Source organism: Chanos chanos, chromosome 5 (assembly GCF_902362185.1).
Source record: "Chanos chanos chromosome 5, fChaCha1.1, whole genome shotgun sequence".
Lineage (NCBI taxonomy): Eukaryota > Metazoa > Chordata > Actinopteri > Gonorynchiformes > Chanidae > Chanos > Chanos chanos.
In genome coordinates, this window is record NC_044499.1 from 27,558,516 (window position 1) to 27,571,285 (window position 12,770).

Consider the following 12,770-nt stretch of genomic DNA (forward strand, 5'->3'; position numbering starts at 1 on the left):
ACTCATTTTGTCCATTTCATCGTCCTCATTGCAAAGCCCCATGATATGGCAGACAATCCACCAGACTCGGGTAGGAAACAGTGTTAATTTCATCAACCAAATTAATGACGAAAATATTCGTTGGCGAATGGATTTTTAATTTAATCAACGATGACGATGACGAGACGAAACACTGCACCGTGACGATATAACAAAATAAATTTGATTTCATTATATTACTGACGAAAATATGATGAAATGAAAACATTGTGAGACATTTATTATATCCTTAAACATTTTAGAAAGAACATAGATGATTTAAATAGTCCAATCACAGACGCGCACTAGAAAACGCATGCTCATTATCGACAGACTATCAAGGCAGCTAACAAGGAAACATTAGCACTCATTTTGTCCATTTTATCGTCCTCACCGCAAAGCCCCATGATATGGGTGACAATGCACCAGGCCCGGGTGGGAAAACATCAAATATAAGGCAGTTCTTCAAATTTGATGAGAAATCATCAAAAAACAAACTGCACAATTAACAAATGCACACACGCATTGACCGGGAAGAACAGGACTAACCATAAGAGACATCTACAACAGCAACATCCAGACCTCTATGCAGCGGTAAGGGTCATTATTATTATTATTTCTAGACAATGTAATAGACTAATCGTTAGCTAGTTAGTGAGCAAGCAGCAAATTATTAACAACAGGCAAAACCTGATCAAAAACTGCTCTCTGTTCAATTGTAGCAAGGCTAACCTATGTGTCTGACTAACATCATGTTATCGAAGTTTGCTGGATAGATAGTTAGCTAGTCGAGCTGAACACTTAGGTTAAATGTTTATTAGGATGTGGTGAAAGATGAGCACTGGCAATGAAAAGAAGGAAATGTACGCTCATTTTAAAAGGAGTGAACTAGCTATTAAGATTTTTTTTTTCATGTTTTATGGTATGGATGCAGTTATGTTCTTATACAGTGTTGACTTCAATTAAAGTGTTAGACATAACTAGTGACCATGACAATATATAATCTGTTGTAATCACGACAAAAACAAAGCTCTAAATTTGTTCTCATATAGCAGTGGTCACATTGATTATGTGGTCATATGGCACGTTGTCAACACGCTCATGATGTGTTGATATACTCATGATTTGTTTTGTCCTTCAGATCCTCTCGTAAGGAAAATCATGTTCCAAAGAGCAACAAACGAAACAAACAACATTACCTGAATCCTTCTCCTTAGTAACTAAATATACATATCTAGCAAAAGAGCAACATACAAAAGAAGTAGCCATGGCAAAGTGGATAGCCCGCTCAGGCCTTTCCGCAAGGACTATTCAAAATGAAGTTTTCCATGATATGATACAAGTCTTTGACAGAACATTCAATCTGCCAAAAAAGAATAAGATAAGTAACCTTGCTAACAGATTGTTTGAAGAAAAGAAGCATAAACTGATTTCTGTTCTGGCTGATGCCCGGAAGGTGACGATTGGATTCGACATTTGGACAAAGAGGGGGGTGACGGCTTCTTTCCTTGCCATCAGTGCTTGTTTCTACTGTCCCACAGAAAATAACGCCAGGCATGTACTTTGTCACTACAACAAATTGCTCATCCCCACACAGGTGACTCGATCAAGGTACATGTGGACCGTTGTCTCTTTGAGTGGAAGATCCCAACACTGAAAGTTCTTCCGGTGATTAGTGACAATGGAAGCAATATGGTGGTGGCATTCAGGAGACCGTTGGAAGTGGAACAGAGTAGTTCAAGTAATGATGACAGTGAATTGGATTCAGAGACAGAAACAAGCTGAGGAGAAGAGCATGATCATGTGTGCGAAAACCTTAACCGAACTCCCTGTGTGCTACATACACTTCAGCTTGTACTGAACATTATACACAAGGAATCCAATCTGAGCCATTTGCTGGACAAAGTACACACCATCGTGAGAAGATTCAAGAGATCATCTAAGGTAACAGAGAAACTCCTGGAAGCTCGTGGACTGTGTTTAATAATAGACTGTCCTACAAGGTGGAGCAGCACCTTTAACATGTTGGAACGCCTTATCCAGGTGAAGGACAGCCTGTGCCACCTGCCTGACCTAGAAGGCTGGGACTGTCTCATGCCCAGTGAGTGGCAGAGGCTGAGCACCTTGAAAGACTTACTTTTTCCTTTTGCAGAACACTGTCACTGGTGATCCCAGCTCTGCAGGATCTCTCTGCTCATCTGAGTAACAGTGCAAGGACCAGTCAGCACAGAGACTTTGTTGCCTTGTCAAACAAAATGAAAAACAGCCTGGGAGAACATTTTAGACACTTTGTAGATCCCCAGCAGAACATCTCCACCCACTGGCAGCCTCTGCTTGTTTTCTGGATTCTACAGAAAGTGAGCAAGTGAGACACTTGTACAGAATGAAGGTGAGGAAGTCCAGGTGCTTTTAAAGTCAGCAGAAGACTACATCATCTCTTGTTTTCCAGGTGCTCCTCAAGAGCAGACATCTGAGGTTATTCCTCCATCACCCCCCTCATAGGCAAAGAAGCCCGGGTTCCAGTTCCTCTCCAAGTCCAAACCAAAGCAGTCCACAGGCCCCAAGGCATGCATTAAACATGAACTGATGAAGTATAAACAGTTGTCCCAGAGCTGGGAAGATGACAGTGCCATTACTTTCTGGAAAACACAGAGCAGTGAAGTCCTTCCATTGCTCAAGCCCTTTGCGCTGGACCTGGTCTCAATGCCAGCATCACAAGCCTTTACAGAAAGAGTTTTGGGTATCACAGGTGACCTCAGTACAGGGAAGCGAAACCGAGCCAGGATTCACCTTGAAAGAAATACCTATATGAAAATGAATAAACATAGATGAGAACTATCCGTTTACTATGTCCTAGAACATATTTTTTGAGTTTATGCCATTTATCATATCAGTACTGATATAGGTTTTGTTACATGGTAAAGGGTGTTTTTGTTTGTTTGTTTGTTTTTACTGTACTTTATTTATCCTTGATACTTGAGAACACTGATTTAGAGTATGCTTTATAGAACTTATTTACTTGTTTGAAGAACATAGTTTTTGCTGTTTTAAAAAGAAAATAAGTGAACATGCCATTATTTCACTGTGCCCACAACAGTATTTTGTACACGTTAAAGCTAATAAATGTTTTTGACATTGTGCTCTCAAGAACTGACTTTGTAAGTTAATCGTTTTATAAAGTCACATTTATGTTAGTGTAGTGCTCAAAATGTTTCAATAAATTAGAAAATCTCAATGTTTTTATTATAATCACAACTACCCTGTTGTGTAGTGGTGCTAATTGTTGTAATTTTCTACAGTCAAAGAACTGTTAGAATTTGACAAACGTATCTTGGGCTACTGTAAAATGTTGATAACAATAATGTTAAAATATTGTCGGTATCATCTATACTTCACCATTGCTTAAGGTAAGACCAAGTGTTATCTTCATATCATATCGTTAATGTTATACTTTGCCCTATCCGCTGAGACCAGGAAGGTTCCTAACTGAGTGAAGTGACCTGGAAGTATCCAAGTGGCAGCCATGATAAGAGCTGGTCGAATTCTCTAAATGCTAAAGAAAGGTGCTTCAATGCTTCCTGTCCTATCTCCTTTAGCATAGGGTACACTACGAGAGGTAATCCCTGCCAAAATTAAAATGAAAATGAAAACGGTAAAATGAAAGTTCCAGCCCCATTTTGACATTTCTTTTCCAATGCCTGTATGCACATATCCTGCCAAAATGAAAAATGAAATTAGATAACTCAATTTTCATTTTCATTTTCCCGACAAACATGAGTCTTTTCTGACAAAAGTAAAAATAAAATTAAAATATTTTTTTTTGTCATTTCATTTCATTAGTTTCATTAGACTTTTCCTTTCAAAAGACTTTGCAGTACAAATCAGACAAAATGCAAATGAAAAGACAAAGCTGATAAACCTATGGCAAAGTCCCGGTTTGTGATTTAATTTTCGTCATTAACGCGCTGTGTCTGACAATATGAAAGGGCAAAGGCAAACGAGCATTGCGTTATCGTGTCCCACTTTGGCTTTTCGTTTTCGAGTTGGCCTACATGCAAATATATGTTAATTACAATTGGGCATTGCTATGGGCATGACGGAGGCTAAAGGCTACATATAGCATGATAACATGTATATGATTAAAAGACGTATGGGTGACCTGATTGTGTGCATCGACATGAATTGTTATTTATATGTTACATGAACATACTTGGGGCCAGAGCGGTAGAAAAATCTCTCAACGAATCTGGTCAGGGCAAATTGATTATTGTAGATCCCCATTGAAGCATTGGAACTTTGGAGCTAGGTGACTTGCTTGCTGTTTTCACAACCATGCCCCCAGAGGCAAATTTAGAAGGGGGAGATTTGTGAAGTGATTTCACTGTTTGGTGTGTTTTTTTAGCTTTCGAGCACTTCTGTGATCACGTGACTTCCATCATTGGCATCCCTGTTTAGGCAACGCCCATTCTAATTAACATATATTTACAGATATTTGCATGTAGGCCAACTCGAAAATGAAAAGCCAAAGTGGGAAACGATAACGCAATGCTCGTTTGCCTTTGCCTTTTCATATTGTCAGACACAGCGTGTTGATGTCGAAAATTAAATCGCAGGACTTTGCCATAGGTTTATCAACTTTGTCTTTTAGTTTGCATTCTGTCCGATTTGTATCGCAAAGTGTGTTGAAAGGAAAAGTCTAACTCATGAAATGAAATGACAAAAAGATATTTTAATTTTATTCTTATTTTTGTTAGAAAAGACTCATGTTTGTCACGAAAATGAAAATGAAAATCGATTTTCCATTTTGGCAGGATATGTATACACAGGTATTGAAAAAGAAATGTCAAAACGGGGTTTGAACTTTCATTTTACCATTTTCATTTTCATTTTAACTTTGGCAGGGATTACCTTCCATAGGTACACCATACCATCCTTTACGAAAGGAAAAGAGATAATTTCGACCCACAATTCTTTGCGGCCGCAACATTTAAAGCGATGCACCATTTGGCAGTCCCTGAAAACAAACATGACCAACAAGGGATGTGAGACATTTATAGCCAGATGATATTTTTAATTCAACGTTTAAAACTTAAGAATGATGATATGTACAGTAGTAGATTTGTAGGCCTAACATATTATGCTTATCTTGCGTAAATTTAACAATTGTTTTCATACAATCACACTAATTGGGATTCATGCCGATAAATATGAGTGGACAGGAGGGTGAGCATGAGCAACCATTTGTTTCACTTTTGTTACTTGTAGCCTATATTCCTTTTTTATTTCAATTCCAACCATGGTAATGAAGTAATATTTTTTACTGGGTTGCCCACGTTTATATAGCCTGCAAAGACATAAGACGTCATTTTTTTCACTATTTGGATGCACCCTTGGTTGTTAATAGACATTAACATTAATTTGTGTGTAGCTTGCATTAAAATAACTGTGATCCTGTTCCTGACTGAGGTTTAGGGGGAACTAATGTTTGGTGGGAACAACAGTTTACCCTGTTGTGTTCTCTAGAATTCTCTAGAGCGGAGCACTTCTATATTCCGATTGGTTGCCATGTAACCGCATCATAGCTCATTACCATAAAGTTAACCGAACTTCAACTTTATTCTGACGCCCAAGACGCACCGCGCCACTCCTCACCAACGAGAGACGCTAGCTCACATAGAAAATGAATGACTTCCATCCGCTTTGACGCTCTCACCACTTCCAGTGTGAACGTAGGGTTAGGAACTGCGAGACAGAGTCAAAAATGATCATCATTGCGGATCTTCAGGAAGACTGGGTCAGTTCTTCATGATGGCAAACAGGATAGAATGGAGCCAGATAACACGATCACAGAAGGACTTGAGGATAGCAAGGTGTTGGTCTTTTATCTGCATTAGTAATGGGTGTGCTGCTATCTCCTTTTGGGATGTCCCTGGCAAGGGAAGGGGACACTCTTTGGAATTTTGGAAAGTGTTAATCACAACTCATAGAAATCACACATTCATATAATTTTATTTTTCTGTTAGGGAAACTAGCGTACTCGTGTTCACAGCATTTTACACTTCCAAACGAGATGAAATACGGGTTCTCTATCATTAAGAGCAGCATAGTTTTACTGATGACTCTAAGATTAGATGCTTGCTATCCACTCCGAGTTATTTGTCGTCCTGCCACACCTTTGTGGCTATAAGGATGGTTATAACTCAACATGTGTAATTATTGGTAGTGTTGTATGGTTAGTTTGACAGTTTAACTTCACTCTTTAACATTTTGTTCTACATAGTTTTGGGGATGAGTGGGGGGATATGGATTGGACTCAACTGAGTCGATCTAGTATCTTTTGATGAGTCATCAACTCTGTCGCCAGTTTGAGTTTCGCATTGTCACTTAATGAAGGGGGCTTGGGCCTTGATCAAGGGACAGGAACAGAGACAAAAAGGAGAAATGATTAGAGGAAGGTGTAAAGGAGAAAACAAGGGGGGAATGATTAGGGAATCTATATAATGGTCAAAATCCAATCCATGAAACATTCTATACAATGGTCAAAATCAAAACAGTAAAATATTGGTTCACTCATGCATTTACATAAGACAAGTCTGTTTTCTTATTGCCGCCATCTATAACATGATAACATCAAATATAAGTAGACTAAGCACGAGTGTGCACCTTGTCATCTGGCTGAGTGGAGAGAGAAGTCATTACAAACGGCTCTCACCTGCCCTCCAGGACACACCATCCACAGTATGGGTCCCTCTGGGTTACACAAGACTGACAGTCTGTCTTCAAATTACACATCTGCACAGGCACCTTAGTAATCTATGGAACCGCAGAGCAAAGAAAAAAACATTCAGCTTACCTCAGATTTATGCTTAAGCTCTTCAAACACACTCTCAAGAGAGCAGAAAACAACAAACATCAATAAAGGAGTAGTATATTAAATTAAATGCAAATGGATTAAATATCAAACTGAATGAAGCACAACCCAATTTGCATCAAATCAATTCAAATGCTTTGAATTCACAAACAAATATCAATTAATTAAAAAAAAAACAACAACGATGACTACAACAACAACAACAACATCATTTGATTTGATATATGAATTTACCCTAGTCCTCTTTTTCAGACCTAAAAAATGTATCCAGCCGGGATTTCTAAATCGCCAAAAATGTCTGGGATTTGGCTTTTGCTTTCCACAGTCACCATTCATTGTGTGTGTATTTGCATTGCTTGGACCTTTTTCTTTAGGTCCTGGCCTCTCGCACACCACCAATGGACGGCCATGTACATTATCATGCCATGAACATTGGTTAAACTGCATCTCATTCATTACCGTTAGCACCGCAGCAATAGCCAAGATATCTTAAGAAAGCCGTAACACCACAAAAACTTGAATGGAAACAAATAAGGTCATCTTGCCACTGTTATTATGCTAGCAGTTATTTGTCTTATTAAAGAGTAGCCAGCTATGTATTGTGGCAGTTAAGTGCAGATGTAGTTTCACATTGCATTGTCAAGCCTTAGCCTTACATGCACAACGACAGGAACCAAAAGTGACATACACTTAAATTTCCCTGAAAGTTAGGAGGGGAATGCACACCCACCCATCCCCCCGCCCCCGTCCTCTTTTTTGAAAACTAAAATATGGTCAGCCTATTTACCCTGAAAACTGACTGAAGTGCAGTTAATTTGTTGCCTTGCAATTCAGCCACCACAATTCATATCTAGTTAATGCACCACTTTTATGAAACTGAATTGACCTTCATCAGTTTAAGTCACGCATGCATAATATGTTGATCAAAAAGCCTTACCCACCAATGTACTTTAAGCTCTGTCCACAATTGAAGACTACATACTGTCACAACCAAATACTACATTCTGTTTCTGTTACCACATACCACCTACTTCTCTGTAAAACATGCATTATGGTCATAATCACTACAACAATTGAAATGCCAGGAACTCGATGTTCCTACAGGAAATGTTTTTTTGATTTTAGGGAGGTATTCCAGAAGGTGGATTTAGTGAAAACTCAGAGTTAGTTAACTCAGAGTAAGTGGCAAACCTAATAGAAGAGCCCTATGGCTTCATTCTCCTAGCAAAACAAAGCCATAGGGCTCTTCTATTAGAATGTTTACTACCTGCCCTGAGTTAACTAATGCAGAGTTTTCACACCCGCTTTCTGGAATACCCCCCATATGTACACAAGACAAGAAAACAAAGACGCCTGCAATGCTTTAAGTTAAGAGGTTAAAAATGTGTGTAAGTGGACCAGGACAATTGTTTCTATGGAGACATGTAATGCTTTCACCAGGAATGTACATGCCAGTTTGCTCCCTTAGGCTGCCAAATAATTGACACTCACCAGCCACTTTACTTCAAGGACCTTTGTTGCAGATACAGTTTATTGGTATACAAATGGAAACTGTGGCTTATCTGTTGCCAGGCACAATTTGGATTGTCATCCTCTAGCCCATCATCAACGAACAGTTTTTGACTGTAGGACTACTGTTGGCTGGATATATCTGGATAGTGTACCACTCTCAACTCAGCAGTGACACTGGCATGTGTAAAATCCCCAGCAATGCTGATGTGCCTGATACACTCATGCCAGCACAACACCCACTACAACACTACCATGACACTACCTCACTGCTGTGTTGAGAAGGGTCCGTCTCTCAAATACTATCTGGTCAACAGCAGTCCTGCAGTCAGGAACTGAAAATGGACGAATGTGGTAGAGACTAGCTGACAAATTGTGCACAGCAATAGATGGGCTACAGTCTGTGAACTGTGAACTGATATAGTGTACCTATAAGGTTGGTATACCTCATAAAATGGCCTGTGAGTGTGGGCTCAAGGTAAGTGTTTCTAATGAAGTGGACAGCGACTGAATATTCATGCTCAATACCACTTCAATACCACTTTCCATGTAATGTATGAAGACTGAAAACTATAATGAAAATATTCTATATATGTAAACAGGGTCATACAAAGGCAGTAATCTCATATGACATAACATTTGTTACATAAACATAACATTTACTGAATCTTAAATGTTTAATTTTTAAACAGTTATAATGGCAAGAGGTCCATCATCTGGCCCAGCTCGCAATTAGCCTCCATTTTTTTTTCTAAATTTACTAAGCTTCTCCTTCAAGAGAAGATCACATTTAACCTGAAAGAAGGGGTCAACTGATATGTTTTTATCAGGGCCGATACTGATACCAATTATTAGTAATCAAGGAGAACGATAACCAATATTTGAAACTGATGTACATTTGCAGTAAAGATGAAACTCTTGGTGTCAAAATTTAGAATTACACAAACTCCAACACAAAACTTTGTTGAAATGCCTTTAAGCATATGTTTAATTAAAAGAGAACTTTTCAACGCCGTCTTAAAACAAAAAGTGCAGGGACCTCCCAGCAGCATTTCTTATAAAGGTAACTGAAAATTCTAATAAATAAATAAGCAAACAAAAAAAATAGCTCCCGAAAGTTTTATAAAATTAATAAAGTAAAAATTAATAAAACTAGTAAAACTTAAATTTGTAATGAAATTTGAGCCTCAATTAGTAATCCCAATTCAGCAGCACCAGATTGTGGTGTAGAAAGTGGAGTTGCTCAGCGTGCTCTCCAGTGAGACGGCTTCTGTTCTTCGTATAAATTGCAGAGACTTCACTGAAGACGCGCTCACTTCGAACAGACGAGGGTGGTGTGCAAAGAAACTTTCTGGCTTGTGGCCTTCAGTGTTGATAGGCCACTGTGCCACACAGTATTACTCATGACACGTAACCAATCAGATAGTGCTGTGGGTGGGACACTGCTTGAGACCACAGAGTGGCGACTACAGATAGAGAGAGGCGGCTGCATCAGAGCCACAGTAGTGCATTTTTAAATTAATTTATTTTATCGGCAATCGGATTAATAAAATAACGATTCCAGTAATCTTAAAAATCGTTGAATGTCAGATCCGATAATCGGCCAGGCCAATAATCGGTCGACCCCTACCTGAAAGTGCTACTAAGGGGAGAATAGAGCAGATCTCCCTGCCTTTTTATGTATTCATTTTAGCAAGTTAGCTAAATATAATAATTCGCTTTACAGCCTCCTTTACCTATGGCTGTAAAGCACATCTAAAGCAAAGTTGAAGGACTGTTAAAATTGGAGGCAAATTAAGTTTCCAATTAAATCTCATCTCTGCTTGTAACATAAGTGCTACACTGAAAATTAGATGCAAAGAGGATTAGGCACAAATTGATTTTCTCATCCAATTTAAATCTGATCTCCAGTTAAGTCTTTCAGCCAGCTCACTCAGTATGTAATGTTTCCATTACTGGTCCGGCTGACTTTTGCGAAGTAAGCTATCCAGTCACCCAAAGTGGCTCGTTATTTGACAACAGATGTCATCTCAAATGTCATTCATGCAAATTAATTACAATAAAAAACAGCTCTCTCTGTGTTTGTCAGAAATATCAGTTTGGTTTACCCCACAGTGAGAAAGATTTGTAGTATATGATCAAATATGTTGTTTATATTGGTCCTGTTAGCTAGAAGAAATCTGGTGAATTTTGATTTGCTGCATGTCTTCAGACAGTATGTCAGTGGAGGAGGCTTTTGGTTGCACTTTGTCAGTACAAGGTGTCTAAATAACCCTGAGCAGTAAAACAAACACTGAAGTGAAGAGAAGTGTATTAGTGATGGTAAACAATGCTACGTCATACCTTTTTTGCACTGGTGATGTATAGGTGCATCTGAGTCTTGTCAAAAAACAGGTTCTTATTTACACGATCACCTGTTATGTCCCCTGGGCCTCTGTTGTACATCTCAGGGTTTCTTGATAAATGGACCTTTGTAGAAAAGGCAACATGGAACAGTATGATCTAAACACAAAGTAAAACAAACATTTCTACAGTGTCGCCTCATAGTCACTCCCAACTCCCACTATAGGCAGATTAGTCAGCCATCTGAATCAAAATCTGGGACATCCAGTCAAAATCTATAATTTGCCTGCCTGAAAGAAGTTTCTCACATGAAAGACATTTATTTGCCCCATACATTTTTGTGTCCATTTTTACCTTGAACACTTCTCCCACACTGTTTCCTAGGAAAGCTACAGTATGGTCATTCTCCACTGCGATAGCCACGGCAGTTAGTAGGCCCTTCCTGGTGTAGACTGCTTCAGCTTCCATTGCAAATTCTGGTGTGCTGGCCAAGGGAGAGGGTAGGAAGTCTGCACCACACTTGTACTCATTCAAAATGTCTCTCTGCAACAGATTCAAAAGAAACACTGAAACATCCGCAGGTAAGAAGCATCTTAGGCATGAGATCCCTTTGTTCCTACTTTGCAATGGATTACAGTCCTACTTACACGAATATGGCCCGTGCACAGTTCATCTGACCTTGATGAATATGGGCGATCCACAGCCAGCTTTCCTTCAATCTTCCCTGAGTCAGTGTAGCAGGCAGTGATGATTTCCACCAACCTCTTGTTAATGCTTTTCAGAGGATACATGCACAGAGCCGAATTGGAGTTGTCCTCATCCGTACTAGCCACTACAAACAGTATTTTGTCAGTGGTGAGGACATCCCCGTACTGACCCATTTCGGTCAAGCTGTGTGCCAGCTCAGCCCCAGGCTCAGATACGTACGCAGCTTGCATCTTATTGAAGTTGTTATTGGATCCACATTTGAGCTGCAGTTCAGTGTAGGAGTAGTAGTGATCATCAGCTTCACAAAGGCGTGAAATAAAAGTGAAGTTTTTTATGTCAGTCCCGCCCATAGTGCGAGAGAACAGGAAGTAAACAAAACCATCTGCATTGAAGGCAAAACGGAAATCATGCAAGTACTTGGGGAGGAATGGGAGGGCTTGAACGGCAGAGGCCTCAACGATGCTCTCAAAGACTACCAAGTCACGGTAGTTCTGAATGATGCGTGTGCTGATGAGCTTTGAGCTATCAAGGCTACCATAACCCTTGCCCACAAGGAAGACACTGAAAGACTGGCCGTCAATTTCAAAGGTTGACATGACACCCACAACTGACACTGCCTCCTCAATGCTGGCTACATATGTCCTCTCTCCATTGGTATCACTGTAGTAGATCACTTGACTGACATCAGAAAGGTTAAGCAAGGAGCAGATACCCCTGTAAAGGCTCCCACAAACTATCAATGAACCATTGAATGCATGAACCAGCAGGAGCTTGTTGGTGTTGTTGGTGTCTTTGGGATCTATACATGTGGAAACAGGGGGTGTACAGGAATGAGAATCCTTTTTGGGCCCCGTTTCAGCTTTAGCCTCCAGGCAAAGTGAGGAGTCCAACTGGTAGATGGCATTGACAGCCCCAAGATAGATCCGTCCAGTGGAGGGGTCCTGCACCACATTGTTGATGAGAGTCTCTGTAGAGAACTCCAAAATGGCTTCCTCACAGCAAGCAATGGAGAGACTAATCAGAAGCAGGGCTGCCCACTTCCAGCTTGCCATCCCTGTAAATGAGATATAAAAACATTTCAGTCAAACTATTCAGCATATAACTATAAAAATATTCAAATGACTATTAATAAAATGTCTACAATCACTTAAATATTTTTCAGAGTGAATACATATATAAATCAGAGAACCACAAATCGATTCCTTTTGCTGAACTTCAAAACCTAATTTTTCAACATTTCATTAATAGTACATGTCAAGTCATCAACTTTTGTCCACCAGTTACAAAAACCCTCCTGAAAATTTTACAGTGGAATTAATGA

General features: G+C 39.5%; 1 protein-coding gene across 1 annotated transcript in view; it reads right to left on the reverse strand.

The window, feature by feature from the left end:
- Window positions 1–12,501, reverse strand: part of plxnb2b (plexin b2b) — an 89,373-nt gene extending 76,872 nt beyond the window's left edge. The window contains exons 1-4 of the mRNA XM_030773604.1: window positions 11,389–12,501; window positions 11,096–11,284; window positions 10,742–10,867; window positions 6,731–6,831 (exon numbers count right to left, since the gene is read on the reverse strand). Of these exons, the coding sequence (XP_030629464.1) occupies window positions 6,731–6,831; window positions 10,742–10,867; window positions 11,096–11,284; window positions 11,389–12,501 (1,529 nt within the window). The remainder of the gene's footprint in view (window positions 1–6,730; window positions 6,832–10,741; window positions 10,868–11,095; window positions 11,285–11,388) is intronic.
- Window positions 12,502–12,770: the final 269 nt, after the last annotated feature.